Source organism: Cetorhinus maximus, chromosome 21, assembly GCF_964194155.1.
Source record: "Cetorhinus maximus chromosome 21, sCetMax3.hap1.1, whole genome shotgun sequence".
Taxonomy (NCBI): domain Eukaryota; kingdom Metazoa; phylum Chordata; class Chondrichthyes; order Lamniformes; family Cetorhinidae; genus Cetorhinus; species Cetorhinus maximus.
The window spans coordinates 69567439-69589429 of NC_135899.1; the positions used below are offsets into that span (position 1 = coordinate 69567439).

Consider the following 21991-nt stretch of genomic DNA (forward strand, 5'->3'; position numbering starts at 1 on the left):
GCTGGGGGGGGGTGAAGGGAAGATGTGTTTGGTGGTGGCATCATGCTGGAGTTGGCGGAAATGGCGGAGGATGATCCTTTGAATGCAGAGGCTGGTGGGGTGATAAGTGAGGACAAGGGGGACCCTATCACGGTTCTGGGAGGGAGAGGAAGGTGTGAGGGCGGATGCGCGGGAGATGGGCCGGACATGGTTGAGGACCCTGTCAACCACCGTGGGTGGAAAACCTTGGTTAAGGAAGAAGGAAGACATGTCAGAGGAACTGTTTTTGAAAGTGGCATAATCAGAACAGATGCGACGGAGGCGAAGGAACTGAGAGAATGGGATGGAGCCCTTACAGGAAGTGGGGTGTGAGGAGCTGTAGTCGAGGTAGCTGTGGGAGTCGGTAGGCTTGTAATGTCTTCCTCTCTTTCTCTGCAGCTATTAAGCCAAATGTTGTATGTGTTGAATCAAATGAAATGTTTGGAGGTTCAAAAAGAAATATCATTGTTCTCTTGATTTTTGCAGCACGTTAATAAACCTGGTTTGTAAGTAGCCCTCTAGAATAGGAATTGACCTTATAGATTGATAAATAATGAAAGTGAGATTTTTCTTGCAAGTGCCAGGCAGTGACCATCTCCAACAAGAGAGAATATAACCACCGCCCCTTGATGTTCAATGGCATTACCATCCCTGAATCCCCCACTATCAACATCCTGGGGGGTTACCATTGACCAGAAACTGAACTGGACTAGCCATATACATACTGTGGCTACAAGAGCAGGTCAGAGGCTAGGAATCCTGCAATGAGTAACTCACTTCCTGACTCCCCAAAGCCTGTCCACCATCTGTAAGGCACAAGTCAGGAGAATGATGGAATACTCCCCACTTGCCTGGATGAGCACAGCTCCCACAACACTCCATGAAGCTAAACATTGTCTAGGACAAAGCAGCCCACTTGATCGGCACCACATCCACAAACATTCACTCCCTCCACCACTGATACACAGTAGCAGCAGTGTGGACCATCTACAAGAAGCACTGCAGGAATTCACCAACGCTCCTTCAACAGCACCTTCCAAATCCACTACCGTCTAGAAGGACAAGGGCAGCAGATAGATGGGAACCCCACCACCTGGAAGTTCCCCTCCAAGTTGGAAATATATCGCTGTTCCTTCACTGTTGCTGGATCAAAATCCTGAAACTCCTTTCCTAACAGCACTGTGGGTGCAGCAATGCATCAGTTTTAAAATTCTCACCCTTGTTTGCAAATCTCTTATCGCCTACACCTCATGGATTGCAGCAGTTCAAGAAGGCAGCTCACCACCATCTTCTCAAGGGTAACTAGGGATGGTCAATAAATGCTGGAGTAGCCAGTGAAGCCCACATCCCGTGAATGAATATAAAAAGGGGAAACATTTATAAGACTGTAATGTTCGATGCAGAGCAACTATATTAATCCCAAATCAGTAAACAGTGGAAGCTTGGCAAAAGTTTACTTGCATATTATAACTGTTGTACTCCATTTCAGAACTGTGGTAATGCAGTTTATCTTTCTTATTCAGGAACGGTTTGAAGCCCTCTTCCGTGTTTATGATGAACGGGCCACATTCCAATTATTCCGAAGTTTTCAGAGAGTACGGATAAACTTCAGCAATCAAGAGGCAGCTGCACGGGCCCGAATAGAACTCCATGAATCCGACTTTAATGGCTCCAAACTCAAACTTTATTTTGCACAGGTGCAGTATCATGATCTCTCAAAACTTACTTGTGTTTTTTTATCAGATCATTATAAAAGAAACTCTGCACTGTGAATAATTCATGGTATTCCTAGCTATCAATACTTTAGTCACCTATTTAACACCTTTGATAAATCGCATTTTGTCCAGTCGATACCCATGTGTTTTGCTGGAATTAGACAATGTGACTATGTATACCACTTTACCATGGCCACCTTTTCAGCTTTGTAATCAATTGTTTGGCATGCCAGGTTTTTGCTATTAGACATGTAAGCAAACTATATATCTAGCAATTGTTATACTGAATAATTGGGGAGGAAATATTTTCAACACTGGGGTCGGACACCTTAGTTTGTGGAAATGTTCTATGATCTCAGGGTGGCACTGTATTTTGTGCAGTCATATCTTCTTAGTTGATTTCTGTCAACATACACATTTGAAAGGTGAGAGTAAAAACACTGTCCCACTCTGGGAGAACTATACTGTATTTAGAAAGATGATAACAGAAATGCTTGAAAAATTTGACTCTATAATGAACTGAAAAGCTTGAAGTTAATACAGTGCTTGAAATATAAAAATAGTTAAATCATGCCAATTAAATTATTAATTGCCACAGAAGATGAGAACTTTGTGTAAGTGGTGTAGTACAGCCAGAAGAAGGCCATTTGGCCTGTGTAGTCCATGCCAGCACTTTGAAAGAGCAATCTCAGTTAGTTCCACTACACTGCTCTTTCCTAATGCCCCTCCAATTTTTTTCCTTCAAGCATTTATCCAATTCCCTTTTGAAAGTTATAATTGAATCTCTGTCTGCCACCCTACTGGGCAATGAATTCCAAATTCTAGTCACTCCTTGTATTTAAAAGGTCTTTCTATTTTCCCTCTGGTTCTTTCGCGAACCACCTTAAGCTGTGCCCTCCAGTTACCACCCCTTTAGCCATTGGAAACTTTATTTTACTCTGTCTAAACTCATCATGATTTTAAATATCCATAGTCATATTATTTTATTTTGGTATCGCAACACAGTTTTTTTTAGCAGACAAACATAGATTATTGTTCATATGGGATCCTTCATCCAGTGAAACACCTGACCAAACATTACGCTCAGTCTCTTTCAGAAGTGATATTATCTATTCACTTCTAGTATTTTCAATTTTAATTCCAACATTTGAGTGTTTTTCTGTTTTATCTTTGTTTTACCAAATCCTAGTGTTTAAAATTTAGAATTTACGACTTAACTTTTACCAGTTATGTTTCCTCTTCCCTCATGCCCACTGGACGGGGAATGGGTTGAACAGTAACAGCAGGGCCGCAATTCAAGCCATGATGTCATTTATAGAACAGGACATTGTCAATAGGGGGAGTCACATATATTTGGCAATAAACCTAAGTATGCATTTCTAGAACTTAGGAATTTAGAATACCATTATCAGGTAGATTTTAAATATTTAGTTCTGGAGGTTTAGTCTCATGGTTTATTTAAGTCCACATACTGCACTGTGCTGTCTTTTTGTGTTGACTGTGTACAGCAGCAACACTTGTGCTGTAATCTGACTTCTGGAAATAAAGTACAGTTTGAAAATTCAAAAACTATTGAATTACTATCAACTGTGTTCAAATTGAACCAATTTTGTTGTCTGGATTTGCCGCTATTAAAACAACTGACAGCTTCATTTAAAGGCGTTAAATTTAAGTTATTAAGACATCCACCTAAATCCTGCTTTGCTGCTGTCGCAGATTTGTATTGTTGCATGATGTGAGCTAAGTTCTCTTGAGATGCACAATTTTCATCAACAATGCTGAAGTAGTGGTAATTACTTATAGCAGGAACATTGATAGGAATTCCAGAACACTTAAGGAAGGAAGAAAGGAAGATTGGTGGTTGGGAATGAGTTGACAAAGGAGCAGTGCTTTTGAACAGGAAAGGAATTGGGAACAGTACTTTGGAAGGTTGGAAAGTGAAAAGCATAGCGTTGCCAATGAGGGGAGGGTAAAAGGAAAAAGTATGGGAGCACTACTTTGAATGTAAAGAGGGAAAAAGACGAGAGGTGGAGGAAGAAAGATGTGCCAGCTTTAACTGACTGGGCTGAAGTAGACTACCAGCATAAACTGGAAGGATGGAGGGCATTAGCAGCTTAAAGAGAGGGAGAGAAGAATTTCTTCTTGGGCAAGAAAGGGAAATGAAGGAATATCCGGCTGAATTAAGGAAGACAAGGAGGAATAATGCCAATATGAGCTTGAAATGTGTGGGGACAGAGGAGAAAAGAGTGCCATTTTGAATCAACAGGAGTTCATGGGTCCAAAAGGCCTTTGAATTTGGAGGGGGAAGTTGGAGATGGGTGAATAAATGTTCAAATAGATTTTAGGAAAGTGATGGCTTGCTAAATTTGTTAAAAATCCAAATGTCAGATTGTTAATCTTTAAAAAAATCAATTGTCTGAAAGTGTTTAAAATTAACCAGATGCACCATTTTAATGTTAAAAATTCAAACTGCTTTAGAAATGCACCATCCATTGGTATTCCCAGACCTCCTAGAACATAAACCTATGCTTTTGGCGTGTGTCTTACTCCAGGCTTCATGTGCTTATGCATTACTCCAATTCAACTGACAAAATGTTAGATATATGTTTAGTTTAAGTTATATGCATTTGTCCCACTGCACTTTCAGTGTAATTTCTTATTTTCACATTATCAGCTTATAGAAGAGTTGCTTTTTGAGTTGTCTGCTTTGTCACATTTTCTGGGTTGACATGTATGCCTTGTTCCATAGAAAGGGAATAATGATCCTCGGGCCATCCAAAGGACTTTGCAGACAATTTTTGTAGAGTAGTCACTTATTTGGTAAACATGCAAACCGGTTTGAACACAGCATGGTCTCGTACGAAAAGCATGGAGATATACAATGAGATCATTTGTTTTAGGACAGTTGATCAAGGAATAAATATTGTGCCTACTTGAATAGGCAAGTAGGGTTTCACTTCAAAGGGCAGTATTTGATGGAGGTGACGGGGGTCTCGCTGGCTGGCGAGCCGATGAATGCACCATGTTTTATTTTAGGGAAGGCCTGCCGCCTTAAGTGCCACTCAGGCACTTACTTGGACAGCGCAGGCCTTCTCTGGGATCAAGGACACCGGGGGTGAAAGTCCCATCTGCTGAGAGCTGCCGGTGAATCAGAGGCTGCCAGCTCTATTGAACAGCAATGCCGCCAGGGAGGCCGTGGCTTAAGCCGCCTAAGGTCTAGGATTGCCATGGGCCCAGGCCCCAGGTGTGTGATGGCGGCAGGAAGGGGTCCTGATTCTCATTTGTGATTTCTCATTACATAAACATCCCTTCCAAGGTCTGACCCAGAAAAAATACATTTAACCTGGCAACCAGCACTGCAGAAAAATAGAAAAAGCTGAAAAATACAAAATAAGTATTAAAAGGCATTAAAACATTTTTCTTCTTCCCTCCTTTTTAAATTGGAACTTTAAACTGTTACCCTTTCCACTCATCAAATGTCAACGAGGCTGCTGAGCCTGAATGTTTGGATATAAATAATAACACAAGCTTACAGTCAGTGCCCCTCTAATTTCAAAACAGAAAGTGCTGGAAATACTCAGGTCTGGCAGCACCTGTGTAGAGAGGAACAGAATTAACTTTTCAAGTCGAATATGACTCTTCAGGTCAGAATCCCACCTGTTTTCCCTTTGATGTGTGTGGCCACTTCATGAAAGTGTATGGTACCTTTAAATTCTTCTGCACAGCCATGTATGTGCAGTATCTTAAAGCAAATGGCTTGTGCACTGCGAGTCCCAGGTTGCTGCAGGATCATACAGATTAGAGGGAACATTGCCTACAGCCCAAAATAATGGGCATCTTTTTATCAGTAATAGGTAGGAGCATTCGCCTCCAATTTCATGGTACCACATGTCTGACTTGTGCAAGTAGTAGCAACCCAGTGCATGGAAAATCCACCACTGGTCTAAATGTAACTCCCGCTCCTAACTTAATGTTATCAATATAATTACTTACATGTGCCAGATGTCATGAAAGTGACATGAACTATGATTGTGTGGTGATATCACTTGGCATTATCACTGATTGGATGAAAAAGATATTTGTAACCCAAATTTGGATAAGCTAGTGTTGCACAGGTGTAATGGGCAGCATTTCATCCACAGAGAAAAAGGTAGACTGGACAACAGTGAAGAAAATTATTTGCTAGCTTTTTAAAAACAAATCACGGGGAATGGAGTAATGCAGGGGGAGGGGGTGAATGTATGAATCACAAGGGAAGCTGTTTAGAAGCAAATGTGGGGCAAAGGACCAAAGAAAGAAAAAAGAAATAATGAGCAAAAAGGTAAATGGTACTTTTTTTTCATAACTGCAACTTCTATTTAAAAAGCACCTTTAATGTGGTAAAATATGAACAAATGTTAGGAGTACATAAAGCAAGTTTGTGGAATGAGAAAGATGCGTGTTGAATCTAATTCAGCGTAAAAGAGATAATCCAGACCAGTTGAAATGGGTCATTGGTTATAACATTAAAATACCAGGCTATAGAGCCCATAGGTCCTGCACTACAGATCACCTAGACAAGTGATGATATATGTAAGAGTAGCTGCTGCAGTCATAGAAAAAGCTATTATAAATATTTTGGTTAATGCATCTGAGACTGTATTTTGAGATCCGGAATCGGAAAAGAAATATGTTAATTTATTGGTAGTTGTTGTCGATCACACAGGCAAAGGAGACAGAATCTTAGAATTTACAGCACGGAAGGCCATTCGGCCCAATGTGCCTGTGCCTGTGCCAGTTCTCTGAAAGAGCTACCCATTTAGGAACATAGGAAATAGGAGCAGGAGTAGGCCATTTTGCCTCTTGAGCCTGCACCACCTTTCAACTAGATTATGGCTGATCTTCTACCTCGATGCCATTTTCCTGCACTGTCACCACATCCCTTGATACCTTTAATATCTAGAAATCTATCAGCATCTGTCTTGAACATACTTAATAACTGAACTTCCACAGCCCTCTGCGGTAGAGAATTTCCAAAGATTCATCACCCGCTGAGTAAAGAAATTCCTCATCTGAGTCCTAAATGGCCTACCCCTTATTCGGAGTCTGTCCCCTGGTTCTAGACCCCTCAGCCAGGGCAAACATCCTTCCTGTATCTACCCTGTAAGAATTTCATATGCTTCAATGAGAATTTGCAAGTAGTAATCCAGTGCAGGGAAAATGCACCACTGATCCATATGTAACCCCTGCTCCTAACCTAATGCTATCAGGTGTAGAATTGTTGCCTTGCTCGGTTTGTCTAACTGCTAACATAATTGGCCCCTGTTTTGGATTTAATCTATGATGATCCATGTATGGTACACAGGCATCTAGGTTCTTGAGATCATGTCTTTAGTGTACACAAAAATGTTAGACTTTAAAAGAGCAGATTTCAAAGTCTTTCACAGAAACATAGAAATGTGTCCAAGAGTCTACAAGCAAAACTAATTCTAGCCAAGTCACCAAATAAAACGGCAACAGAGACCAATATGGTTAACTGTAGAATCATTGTGTTATAGAATACAGACAGGTCATTCAGTTGTTGAACTGTAATGATGTTTTTTTTGAGAGTCAAAACCTGCTCATGTTCTTTTTCTCCATTGTCTTTAATATTCTTCTTTTTCTGTCAACTATCTAGTTCCCTTTTAAAATAATTTATGGGCAGTTTGTGGCAGACAATTCCACTTTTTTTAGACATTTGCTTTCTAGAAAGCATTTTGTAACCTTTGCCCTTGCATGACAATATCCAATTTACTACCCCTCATTAGTAATGATGAGAAACATATGTCCACCCTGACACAAGTTGCAAGTTGCACACCCTGATTTCTAAAGAACAACTCCCAAATCAGCTTCGTGATCATATTTGTTGAGTGCAAGCAGTATGTGATGGGTCTGAAATCTCACCATTGTGTTTGCTTTTGGATAATAAAACTCGTCTACAATTTTTGATGGAAACAAACAGGGTAGAAATTGAACAATAGACACTTGTCTATTGGCGTTAAGTCAATGTTGCGGGAGCACCAGGTTTGAATTACATTCCCTCGTGGTCAAAGTCCCCAAGTGCGCAGACTACCAAGTTGGAAGATGGCACCTTAATGGTGTGATGGCTTGAAACAGGCATTAGATGCTCTACATATGTAAATTCAAGCACTAATGCCAGTTGCAGGACAACAACCAAAATTGGCCTATAAATGGATGGAGCATGTGTCCTAGCAAGCCCTGTCTACTTGGTCCAAGTCCTAAGGGCCTAACCAACAATCTTTTGAGTTGGAGGCCACTCACAAAGGTAAGAAAACTGTTTAGTACTTTTATTTCTGTGGAGACAGAAGGAGCACTCCGCTGGCCTCCTCCCTGGGCCCAACCTCCTCCACTTACCTTACCCTACCCCCACACAATCAACCTGCAGGCCAGTTCAGAGCTGGCTGGAATTGGTCAGGCCCTGACCAATGAGCTACATCAGTAAGTCTGACTGGGGTCTGCGGCTTGTGAAGACTCATTTTCAATCTGGCCTCAGACTTTGGGTGCACCTATTTTGTGTTATAAATTGCCATGAACTTTTATCGAAACATATTAAATTCTTCGAGGACTTGATAGGGTAGACTCTGAGATTATTTCCCCTCATAGGAACGTCTAGAACAAGGGGGGGGGCACGGTTTCAGAATAAGAGATCTTCAATTTAAGATGGAGATGAGGAAGAATTTCCTCTTACAGAGGATCAATAAGTTCTGGAATTCTCTGGGTGGTATCGTCCCAGATTTGCACTGTGTGGTAGTGGGCGGCTAAAACGACGTTTTACCCGCCGGCTGCATGGCGGCTTCTCATGCCGTATTGTCCCAAACCTGCCGTATTAATGATACATTCCTGGGAAAGAGACCATTTCAATGACGGACAGCCTCTGATTTGCCCACCACAGCGTCACCTCGCTGCTTCTTCACGCCAGGTGCCACATTTAAAGTACAGCCGCACCCACCCCTCTGTACTTCCAGCCCAGGACTGCTACGAATAAGACATGGCCCCGAAAGGCAAGAAGACTGCAGCCGCCAGGTTTAGTAACGTATCCCTCGAGCGCCTTTTGGATGCTGTGGAGGCCCGCCTTGATGTCGTGTATCCCAGCTCTGGCCACAGGAGGGGCAGCAACATTACCACTCCGGTTTGGTAGGCGCTGGCAGTGGTGATCAGTGCCAATGCTGCACAGAAGAGGCCACCCAATGCAGATAGAGGATGAATGATGCCATCCATGCTGCCAGGATAAGGCAATCATCTCTTCACTCTAAACTCTCACACTCAAGCCCATCACACATTCACTGGCATCTCACTGCCAGCTCAAGGGACATCACTAGTTACTCTTTCACACACACCCTCACATCTCCATCTGGCCTCATCTGCTCTGGAGATTGCCTCCTCAGCCCAACTTGTTTCCCCACACACACACCCTGGGATATCCCCCTTTCTCAGTACAGCCCTCACCCTGCAGCATCTTCCATGGCCTGAGGCCTCTTCTTCCCCCTTCCCTAAGCAAGCCCTAGCCCTGCAGTCGTACAAAGCCACCCCCGCCTTATGGCTGGTCTGGTAGGTAGAGACCCTGCCCATGAGCCCCCTTAAAAGTGATGTGGCGCTGCCTGCGAAGCCCGGCACTGATGACTTTGAGTACTGGCTGAAGCAAAATAGGTAAACTAACCTCGAAGTCCCAAGCGAAGTGCAGCTTGACGGGTGCATGTCACTTAGTGCAGTTGTGAACGCTGACGTGGGCGGACTATCCAGCGTGCGGGCATGAATCGGCGGGCTAGCCTTGTATTGATATGCAGATGTATTACAGTGAGGTTCCCGATGTCCGATGGCACGAAACGTGGCCCGCCATCGACTGATTGAGCGGACAATCGCAAACTGGTTTCACGCCGTTATAAAACCAAACAAATTTTTGGCTTTCTCGCCGTATTGTCTACTCATGTCGCCGAGCGGACGTCAGCGGGCGCGGACAATTCCGCCCCTATGACAGAAAGCAGTGTAGGCTGGGTTATTAAATATATTCAAGGCTGTGTTAGACAGATTTTTGATTCACAAGTGCATCAAGACTTGTGGGGGACAGGCAGGAAAGTGGAGTTAAGGCCACAATGAGATCAGCCATGATCTTATTAAATGGTGGAGCAGACTCCAGGGGCCAAGTGGCCTACTGCTGCTCCTATTTCTCATTTTCTTATGCTGTTATGTTCAACCCCAGCGCGAACCTGAAGAACATGTCTGTGTGCTGATGCAGTTCATTAACTTTGTGGAAGCTAAGGCCAGCAAAGGCTGAAATAAAATTAAGTTCAGTAGAACACATAGGTTCAAAGACTTTTGACAATAACTTGTCTCAAACCAAATTTAAATCCAATAATCTGGCGAACAAAGTGTTACATTTTTCATATATCTTGCATTAAGTGAAATGCCGTAGACCCTTAGTTGTTTCACCTGCTGAAGGGGGAGAACAGATGGAATTAGCAGCAATTTTGGTACTGTATGAGCTTGGCAACTCTTTGATGGAGTAACACTTGCTGATAAGATATAATTGATACATCATTGCTTCACAGTGGGTTTTTAAAAAAATGATCTTGATCCAAGTATGCAGAATGTTGCTTCTTAATGTTGTACACTTTCAATGTGGAAGCCATGCACCTTGGATGCTGAAACCCCCTTAGGCTAACCAACTCAGAAGCCAAACCATCAGTTAGAGGCTCTGAAGATTCATTTTGCCAGACTAATAGTCTGTCAGGTAATTATTCCTGCATAAAATCTTGATAAACCGATTGATGCTGATAAGTCATGGCTGAAGAATCTAATTTTTCTCGGTCATAAATAGATATCAATCCAATACTGCTCCAGCCAATTAGGAACCTGTTCCTTTCTTCAAAGGACACAAAGGTCCAAGTTTCGTTTCCGTGACAGGTATGCAAGTCAGGAAATTTCCCGGCTCGCCACACCTGCCTGGGGCGAAACTCCCCCTGAATGGCAGGATCTTCGTCCGGGGGTGGTGGGGGTGCAGGTGCAGGGTGGAGTCAGGCCTGTCACCCTCGGTGCAGATCGGAGGTGGCCACATGGGCTGCCAAGTGCTGAGGTGAGGGCCTGCCTCGGTTCTCTGGGACTTTGTTGCAGTAGTTTGCTCATACCTTAGGCCTTCTAGACCTCATCTCTCACACCTTCTCACCCTCCCACCCATTCCCCATACCCCATCATGCCAACTCATGTCCCTACTCAACCCCAGTGGCCCCTCATACCCTCCATACCAGCTCATGCACCCCCACCCCCATACACCCTCATACCCTCCATGCCAGGTCATGCCCATGGGCTGTCATGCCAACCCATATTCCCCACCCACCCCCATAGCCCCTTATTACCCCCAGTGCCAACTTAAGGTGAACTCATGCCAACTCACCCAGTATCCACAATGTGCAGACCTCAAGAGCCATGTTGAGATGAAGTTTTAAATACCTATTACAGCCTTTACTATATTTAAAAAAACACTCCTATTCGTGAAAGTCCATTCAAAACTTTAAAACCCGCTCATGTACTTAATCCTTCATAAAAACAGACTTGTATTCATAACCCCACCTCAAAGACAGCTAATCTTTTAATAACCTCTTTGAGCTGTCAATCAAACTGTGAAGTAAGGATCTCCTCCTAGGATAATTACATGCTGTGGAAATTAGCCAAGACTTAAAGGCATAATGATAGGCCTTAGGGTAATGTCAAGAAACGAGCTATTGTAAACTCCCCCTCCCCCCATCCCCACCCCGTTTCTCCCCCCTCCCTTTCTTTTCAATAATTTATATAGATTCTTCTTTTCCCACCTATTTCCATTATTTTTAAATCTAAAACTAAAACTTTGTTAGTCTTTCCACCCCACCCCCACTAGAGCTGTACCTTGAGTATCCTGCCATCCATTCTTAATTAGCACTTTTCTTAGACAATATCAGCACCTTCAACACCTCTTTGATCCTTTTGTCTGTGACATCTTTTGATTATCTGCTCCTATCACTGCTTGCTTATCTCCACAATCACCACACCCTCAACTTCTCTCTCCCCCCGCCCCCTACCTTAAACCAGCTTATATTTCACCTTTCTCCTAACTATGCTTCAGTTCTGCCGAAGGGTCATGAAGACTCGAAACGTTAACTGATTTCTTCTCCGCCGATGCTGCCGGAGCTGCTGAGTTTTTCCAGGTAATTCTGTTTTTGTTTTGGATTTCCAGCATCCGCAGTAGCTTTTAGCTTTTTGTTTTTAAGCTATTGTAACTGTTAGACAAGATTTCATTTAGCTCTCAATGATGCAGACAGTGTTTTTTTTATTTTTAAAGGGCTGAGGATTTAAATAACTTCACAGCTTGACAGCTCTATAGATCTTCCTCTCCCCTCAAGAATACTTACATCTAGTCTAAAAATTCATAATTCCCACATTGGGGATTAAGGCCTTTACTACAATGAAAATGGGGTCAGTTTGAACTTAGCACTGAGTTCAAATGACCCTGCTGAGTTTGGGTTTCCCTCGTGTGAGCTACACCCTGTTCCCTTTTCCCTACCAGCAAAATGGAACCTGGCAGAAATGGTGGGGGGAAACCTCTGGATCTGGGTCCCGCCGCCATTTTAGAAGATCTGCAGAGTCTCCATGATGCCACATGGACATAACCTGGGTCAAGGTATTGTTAATCATAATCACTACCCCACACTGGAACCTACCTCTTGAACTGTTTATAGAAAGTTTACCTTGGATGATTTAATTAAACTGGAATGCCTATCAATTTTGAATGGAAACAAAACATTCATTGCCTTGGGTGTTTGTCAATGGATGGGACCATCCCAGATAACTGAGACTTCCTATTGTTTCCTCTTCCATCAAATTTATGCATGCAATATTGATAACCTGGACTGATGTGATCATCTAGCCCTTGAGAAACTTGGAATCTAACACTATGCATGTTGATCCAAGCAGTGCAGAAGTATTAAATGTTTGAAAGATACAGCACCAGCAAAAATCCGTTTTGTCACAGCCCTATTTATTGGGGATATTAAAGGGAAGTACTGGGGATCCAAGGAAGCAGGTGAACAGGATATTTAGGTGACTTCTAAAGACAACTGGAATAAAGATAAGGTAAATTCCAAAAGAAATGTAAAATACATGATTACTGAGAACAAGTATGTGTGTGTTTCAATGAAAGAAAATATTGTTCCACTTAAAATTGATAAAGAAAGCTGGAATCTTGAGAGACTGAAGTAACAGAGTTACTAAATACATCTGTCTTTGCCCAGGAAAGAAAGGAAAATGTTGACAAGTCAGTTAGTAAATTGCCAGAAACAGCAGAGAAGGCGAATGACCATAAGAACCTAAAAAAGGTAAAAGAAAGGCTTGTATTTATATAGCTTCTTCTAATTACTTCAAAGTTATTCACATACAACGGAGTAGAAATTGGACCTTGTTGCATTGATCTTAAAAGTCATAAAACAGCTGCAGCAAGAGCCAATTTTGGGGACCAGCGGACCTTGCACAACTATGACTGAAGCCGGTTTTTTTTTCAAGCATCCTGGTGGCCAGATAAAACAGGTGTTAGACCCTTACATCATGCCTGTTTTGGGCAGTTGCCAGGAATGCTTGGAAAAACTCCACCCAATTCCAGATCAAATACCTTAAGACCCTTTACCAAAATTGGATAGAGCTGAGCAGAGCAGGCACTGAATTCCACGCAGTAATCTTGGGAAGTGGGTAAGTTTTGTTTTAAATGTAAAAGTTGTTGTTGTGGAGGAGGAGTGCTTCCCCCAACCACAGTACTCCCAATCATGCCCTACCACTGATCCATTCTCTCCTAGGACTTGCCTTCAGGCCACTACCGATGCAAGCATCTATACTCATTTTCCTAACATCGGATGAGCTACCAGTAGAGGTGCAAAGGGCTTATCCAGATAATATTATTGAGGCCCAATTTTGTTCTTCCCCCAGGCTTCCCAGTTATTGATGCACGCTTTGTGCAAGTCAGCCTCAAAGATGGGCTTAGAGATTTCCAACTCAACAAATTACTTCTAAAAGGTAATGACTGTAATGCAGAAGCCAATTTCAGTAAAATGGCCAGCTTTTGATCCCACAAGCAGGAATGAAATAAATGATCAATCAAACTATGTTCTTGGTGGTACAGGTTGGGGAGAGCTGGGGAGGACTTCAAGATAATTCTCTTCTTCTTTGAGTAGTTCTATAACACTAGAACATGTGACCAGGACCTTTGTTTAAATGTTTTTCTTGTCTGAAAGATTGCATCTCAGACAAAGTAGCATTGATTTCATTCCTGGATTATGTGTGCAAGTTCTGCAGCAGAGCTGCCACAGCCTTCTGTTTCAGTTAGGTAAAGCTGACACACTTATATATATTTTTTAAATGCATTTTTATGTGGGTGACCTTGAAGTAAACAGGAACTGGTTTAGGCCGCTTATACTCACAAATTTTAAAGAAGACATGAGCTGAAATTGGTGAAATTTTAACTGACATTCCTGGAAGTTCACTACATTCAGAAGAGATTCTCTGATCTTTGAAATTGGCCAATATAACTATCCATGTTTTTAGAAAATACACCTGGTGCCTATGGATTAGTTTGCTCAAGATATGTTCTGGAATAGTCTTTGAAACAGACTTCAGAGGTCTGATAGGTGAGAAGTTGGAAACATGTAAATTGTTTAAGGAAAATCAGCTGATTAGGAAAGTCATGCTTTACTGATCTGCTAGTTTTTCAGAGATGATAACATATTTGGCGATTCTCCCTGCATAAGACTTTGATAGATTAGTTGACATAGGTCCAGGAATCAGTTTTCTCAACCAAGAATAAAGCAGGAGGGTGACCATTTTCTCCTGCCAAATCTTGTGAATTGTACATGTTATAATGAGAAATAGTAGAAAGATGCACTTGAAATCTTCTTGATCAGAGATCATTGGACTGTTGTGTTGAACCCGACATCTGAATTTCAGCAATTCAGCAAACTTTTGTTCAAGAACCTAGATTGTGTCTCTGTATGGATAGCTCTGTCATAATACTTGTGTCTTTATGCTACATATTCTTTGACCATATCATCACTGCTCACTCACATAAGCATGCTTCCATTCTCTATGATCTGGAAAGTACTTTTTTGTTATTCATTCATGGGATATGAGCTTCACTGGCTGGGCCAGCATTTAGTTGCTCTTGAGAAGGTGGTGGTGGGCTCCTTCTTGAATCGCTGCAGTCCATGTGGTGTAGGTACACCCACAGCGCTGTTAGGAAGGGAGTTCCAGGATTTTGACCCAATGACAGTGAAGGAATGGCGATATATTTCCAAGTCAGGATGGTGAGTGACTTGGAGGGGAACTTCCAGGTTGTGGTGTTCCCATCTATTCGCTGCCCTTGTCCTTCTAGATGGTAGTGGTCATGGGTTTGGAAGGTGCTGTCTAAGGAGCCTTGGTGAATCCCTGCAGTGCATCTTGTAGATGGTACACACAGCTGCTACTGTGCATTGGTGGTGGAGGGAATTAGTGCTTGTGGATGTGGTGCCAATCAAGTGGGCTGCTTTGTCCTGGACAGTGTCAAGCTTCTTGAGTGTTGTGGAAGCTACACTCATCCAGGCAAGTGGGGAGCATTCCATCACACTCCTGACTTGTGCCTTGTAGATGGCGGACAGGCTTTGGGGAGTCAGAAGGTGAGTTACTCGTTGCAGGATTCCTAGCCTCTGACCTGCTCTTGTAGACACAGTATTTATATGGCTAGCCCAGTTCAGTTTCTGGTCAATGGTAACTCCCAGGATGTTGATATAGAGGAATTTAGTGATGGTAATGCCATTGAACATCAAGGGGCGATGGTTGAATTCTCTCTTGTTGGAGATGGTAATTTCCTGGCACTTGTGTGGTGCAAATTTTACTTGCCACTTGTCAGCCCAGGCCTGGATATTGTCAGGCCTTGCTGCAGTTGGACATGAACTGCTTCAGTATCTGAGGAGTCGCAAATGGTGCTGAACATTGTGCAATCATCAACAAATATCCCCACTTCTGACCTTATGATGGAAGGAAGGTCATCGATGAAGCAGCTGAAGATGGTTGGGCCGAGGACACCACCCTGAGGAACTCCTGCAGTGATGTCCTGGAACTGAGATGACTGACCTCCAACAACCACAACCATCTTCCTTTGTGCTAGGTATGACTCCAACCAGTGGAGAGTTTTCCCCATGATTCCCATTGACTCCAGTTTTGCTAGGGCTCCTTGATGCCACACTCGGTCAAATGCGGCCTTGATGTCAAGGGCAGTCACTCTCTCCTTACCTCAGGAGTTCAGCTCTTTTATCCATGTTTGAACCAAGGCTGTAATGAGACCAGGAGCTGAGTGCCCTGGCAGAACCCAAACTGGGTGTCAGTGAACAAGTTATTGCTAAGTAAGTGCCGCTTGATAGCACTGTTGATGACCCCTTCCATTACTTTACTGATGGTCAAGAGTAGACTGATAGGGCGGTCATTGGCCAGATTGGATTTGTCCTGCTTTTTGTGTACAGGACATACCTGGGCAATTTCCCACATAGCCAGGTAGATGCCAGTGTTGTAGTTGTATTAGAACAGCTTGGCTAGGAGCATTGCAAGTTCTGGAGCACAAGTCTTCAGTACTATTGCTGGAATATTGTCAGGGTCCATAGCCTTTGCAGTATCCCATGCCTTCAGCCGATTCTTGACATCATGTGGAGTGAATCGAATTGGCTGAAGGCTGGCACCTGTGATGCTGGGGACCTCATCGTAATGGTAGAGTGGGGGATATGCCGGGCCATGAGGTTACAGATTGTGGTTATGTACAATTTTGCTGCTGCTGATGGCCCACAGCACCTCGTGGATGCCCAGTCTTGAATTGCTAGATCTGTTTGAAATCTATCCCATTTAGCATGGAGGTAGTGCCACACAACACAATGGAGGGTATCATCAATGTGAAGTTGGGACTTCGTCTCTACAACGACTGTGCGATGGTCACTCCTACCGATCCTGTTGTGGACAAATGCATCTGTGGCAGGCAGGTTGGTGAGGATGAGGTCAAGTATGTTTTTCCCTCTTGTTGGTTCCCTCACCAACTGTCGCAGGCCCAGCCCAGCAGCTATGTCCTTTAGTAGTGGTGCTACCGAGCCACTCATGGTAATGGACACTGAAGTCCCCCACCCGGACTATATTTTGCAGCCTTGCCACCCTCAGTGTTTCATCCAAGTGGTGTTCAACATGGAGGAGCACAGATTCATCAGCTGAGGGAGGGCAGTAATCAGCAGGAGGTTTCCTTGCCCATGTTTGACCTGATGCCATGAGACTTCATGGGGTCCGGAGTCGATGTTGTGGACTCCCAGGGCAACTCCCTCCTGACTGTATACCACTGTGCCGCCACCTCTGCTGGGTCTGTCCTGCCGGTGGGACAGGACATTACCCAGGGATAGTGATGGTGGTGTCTGGGACATTATCTGTAAGATATGATTCCGTGAGGATGACTATGTCAGGCTGTTGCTTGACCAGTCTGTGAAACAGCTCTCCCAATTTTGGCACTAGCCCCCAGATGTTAGTTAAGAGGACTTTGCAGGGTCGACAAGACTGAGTTAGCCCGTGGTCCATCCGGTTTCATTCCTTTTCTGAGACTTTTTGTAGCGGTTTGATACAACTGCTAGGCCATTTCAGAGCAAGCCACATTGCTGTGCATCTGGAGTCACACGTAGGCCAGACCAAGTAAGGACGGCAGATTTCCTTCCCTAAAGGACATTAGTGAACCAGATCGGTTCTTACAACAATTGGCAATGGTTTCATGGTCATCGTTGAACTTTTTAATTCCAGATTTTTTATTGAATTCAAATTCCACTATCTGCCGTGACGGGATTCAAACCCGGGTCCCCAGAGCATTACCCTGGGTCTCTGGATTACTAGTCCAGTGAAAATACAACTATCACTACAATACTACTACACCATTGCATATGTTCAGTCAAACAATAATAAGGAATCATACTCTATAAACCAACTTTAATGTATCATCCACCACCACGTTAATTCTGAATTACCTGGAAAAACTCAGCAGGTCTGGCAGCATCGGCGGAGAAGAAAAGAGTTGACGCTTCGAGTCCTCATGACCCTTCAACAGAACTGAGTAATATTAGGAGAGGGGTGAAATATAAGCTGGTTTAATATAATATATAAATATAATATAAAATATATATTTAATATAAATATAACCAGCTTATATTTCACCCCTCTCCTAATATTACTCAGTTCTGTTGAAGGGTCATGAGGACTCGAAACGTCAACTTTATTCTTCTCCGCCGATGCTGCCAGACCTGCTGAGTTTTTCCAGGTAATTCTGTTTTTGTTTTGGATTTCCAGCATCCGCAGTTTTTTGTTTTTACCACATTAATTCTGTTTGCACACGGTGCTCTCATGCAGAAGGATTCTGCACTGAGACCAGACACAGGTTTTGAACCAAAAAAGTGGCTTGTTCATACATTGTATATAAATGGCATTGTTTGCACAGTGAAACATGCATTTATTTCCTTGTTGTACTCATTGTATGAACACTATAAGTATGCAACCTATGTTTTCTAAACATATTATACAATGGAGTACCATTTGCTTTACTTAAAATGTCAAGATTAAACTGTCTCAGGCTTTAAAACGCAGGCAGCCTTTTGTGTGCATTTGGACCACATGTTGTTTGGACTGGATTTCTAATTGGTCCCCTTGGGGGACAAGACACAGCCTGTTTGTCTGGAGTATGTAACATAATCTTATCTGTTGTAGATTAATTCAAGGTCTCTCTTGTGTAATTTGATCCAGTCATTGTTGAGCAGCCTTCGAAGCTTACAGTGTTAACACTTTCAGATCAGAGCACTCGCTGTCGTGTTCAGAAAATGCACAGTGCTTACATTACTGATTTCAGAGATCACACTGCTCTCACACTGCTGAGTTCAGAGAATGCAGAGTGCTCAAACTATTGTTTTTAGAGAATGCGTAAAGCTTGCGCTACGGATCTTGGAGAACATGCAGCACTCATACCAAGTTTAGACAGGAAGAGGTGAAGGATAGAGGGATTTCAAGATGAGAAGAAGCCTGTAATTGAGGTGTTGCTGAATCAGGAACCAATGTAGGCCAACAAGCATAGGGAGGTGACAGATGCACGGGACTTGTGAGTTAGGATATGTGCACAGATTTTGAGGTGAGCTCAAGTTCATTGAGAGTTGAAGATGGAAGGCTGACCAGGAGAACATTGATTATTTGAATCTGGCAATTAACATAATGTAATGATATGGATGTTGGGAGGAACACAGAATACACATTTATATAGAGATATGCCCTAGTTTTTCTAGTCTCTCCACATAATTGAAGTCTTTTATCCTTGGTACATTCTAATAAATTTCCTTTGTACCCTCTCTATCTTGACATCCTTCCTAAAGCATGGTGCCCAAAATTAGCCACAGTACCCCAACTGAAGCCTAGCCAGTGTTTATAAAGGTTTAATAAAACTTCCTTACTCATGTACTCTATGCTTCTGTTGATAAAGTCAAGGATCCTGTTAGCCTTTTAACAGCCTTTGTTACTGTCATGTCACCTTCAGAGGCTGGTTTACATATGTTCACAGGTCTCTCTGTTCCCTTTTCAAATTGTACCATTTAGTTTATACTGCACTTTTTAAATTTTTCCAAACTTTCTGTCTCTTTCCCCCACCAGAATTTCGGATTTTCTCCTCCGTCCCCCACACCGAGTTCCTGGCCACCTCTCTCTCTTCCTGGCATGCTGGCAATTAATCATTCCAACGAAGGTCATAGAAGCTGTGTGAATGCCTCTGTCTTTGAGAACTGTCCATTCAATCTATGAAATGAAGTCTCTTCCCCACCAAGCTATCAAACTTGGAGGGCTCCAACCAACAAAGAAAACTGACCCTTTCTTCAATGGATACTAAAAACTATTAAACAGTTAATATCCCACCCTTGGAACTTTTTATGGAAAAAATACTTTGCATGATTTAATTAAACCAAAATGTCCATCAATAACGGAAACGAGCAACCTTAATAGCCTAGGATGCTTGTTAATGAATGTGACAATTACAGCTGATTTGTGAGCATTGCCTGTTTGTTCCTAGTTTCATCAGCTCTACACATCTATACAACATTGATGAACATAGGAGTCGGAATAGGCCATGAACTGGACTGATGCGATCCTTACACTTTGAGGAAGCTTGGGAGACAGTGCTGTAACACTGTGCAGGTTGAGAAAGAGTCTCACCCCCTCTGCACGTTGCCCTCGAGGTGGCTGTGGTGGGGAAGAGACCGTTGTTCACCTCCTTGTGGATTGTGCCTTTGCAAAGAAGGTCTGGAGAGAGATGCAGTGGTTTCTGTCGAGGTTCATCCCGAGCAGTTCTGTGACACAGGACTCTGTGCTCTACGGGCTGTTCCCAGGGACACACACCGAGACAAACATCAACTGCAGCTGGAGGATCATCAACTCGGTGAAAGACGCGCTTTGGTCTGCCCGAAACTTGTTGGTCTTCCAGCACAAAGAGTTGTCCCCGACCGATTGTTGCGGACTGGCACAATCCAAAGTCCAGGACTACGTGCTGAGGGACGCACTAAAGCTTGGGGCAGCTGCCGCAAAGGCGCAATGGGGAAGGGTCGCTGTCTAAGACCTTTCTACCACAGCGCACCGAGAGACTGGGAACTGTTTAGAGCCCCTCGGGCTGTACAGATCAAAATGAAAGGCTGTAAATGACTGTAATATTGTTTGTACTGATGCACCTGGTGATACATTTTGTAAAAGTTTAACCTGGATTGTACCCTTGTAATGTTGTTTTTGAAATGGTTTTGAATGTGATTGAAGATTTTTATGAATAAAGTATATTTTTACAAAAAAAAAAAAAAAAAAAAAAGTTGAGAAAGAGAGAAATATTACAGCTATAAAAAATACAACACAGGCAGAAATCATGGCAGAAAAGTAATAAAAGTAAGCAGAAGTCTTTCAGAAGATTCAAGGAATCTTCTGAATAATTTGGTAAATTCTAAACATAGGTAAAGTACATATGTCTGAACAGTAACTAGTTTATCGTATGAACATAACTATTTACAGATATACATGACTACAGATATTACTCAATCTAAGCCATGAGCTTCCTCCCGCTAGACTCCTAATACGAACATACAAATTAGGAGCAGGAGTAGGCCACTCGGCCCCTCAAGCCTGCTCTGCCATTCAATAAATTCATGGCTGATCTGAATGTAATCTCAACCCCACATTCCTGCCTACCCCGATAACCTTTCACCTACTTGTTAACCAAGAATCTGTCTAGCTCTGCCTTAAAAATATTCAAAGACTCTGCTTCCACCACCTTTTGAGGTAAAGAATTCCAAAGACACTCAACCCCCTGAAAGAAGACATTTCTCCTCATCTGTCTTAAATGAGTGACCCCTTATTTTAAGCAGTGACCCTTCGTTCTAGATTCTCCCACATGGGGAAACATCCTCTCTACATCCACCCTGTCAAGACCCCTCAGGATTTTAAAGGTTTCAATTAAGTCACCTCTTACTCTTCTAAATTCCAGTGGATACAAGCTTAACTTGTCCTGCCTTTCCTCAAGACAACCCGCCCATCCCTGATATTAGTCTAGTAAACCTTCTCTGAACTGCTTCCAACGTATTTTCAGCTTTCTTCAAATAAGGAGACCAGTACTGTACACACTACTCCAGATGTGGTCTCACCAATGCCCTGTACAACTGAAGCATAACCTCCCTATTTTTCTAATCAATTCTCCTCACAAATCATGTGACTCCTCTTACACTATCATGTGGACAGTACTGTTTCTCCAGTCCCACACATTAATCCTTTCAGCCCTGAACACCTGAATACTACATCTCCCTCTAAGTCTTTGTACAAATATATTTTACATTTATATTTACATAATGCCCCTTCTCCCTCCACGTCTCTGACCTCAGAGGCTTAATCTGTCTGAAGCTCTCCCTGATCGTGTCCTTGTAAAGCTTGGAAGATCATCTCCCTTTGGACTTCTCTGCTTTAACTTGGTTGGTCTTCGGTAAGAGCTGCAGTATCTGGGACATTGTCAGTTTGACTCTCAACATCTGGTTCTCACAAATGTACAATGGAAGGCTCTCTTGAGCAATGAGGATAAGATTTCTCCTGTTCTTTCTTATTCTGCCTTCTGGGGTATGTATCAAGTAAGAACGTTGTAGATCATCACCCCTTTGGACAATGAC

At 42.9% G+C, this 21991-nt stretch overlaps 1 protein-coding gene across 3 annotated transcripts in view; it reads left to right on the top strand.

The window, feature by feature from the left end:
* Window positions 1-21991, top strand: part of LOC144695969 (calcipressin-2-like) — a 183761-nt gene that overhangs the window by 115715 nt on the left and 46055 nt on the right. For all 3 annotated transcript variants that reach the window (XM_078567093.1, XM_078567092.1, XM_078567094.1), the window contains one exon: window positions 1542-1715. In XM_078567093.1, the coding sequence (XP_078423219.1) occupies window positions 1542-1715 (174 nt within the window). The remainder of the gene's footprint in view (window positions 1-1541; window positions 1716-21991) is intronic.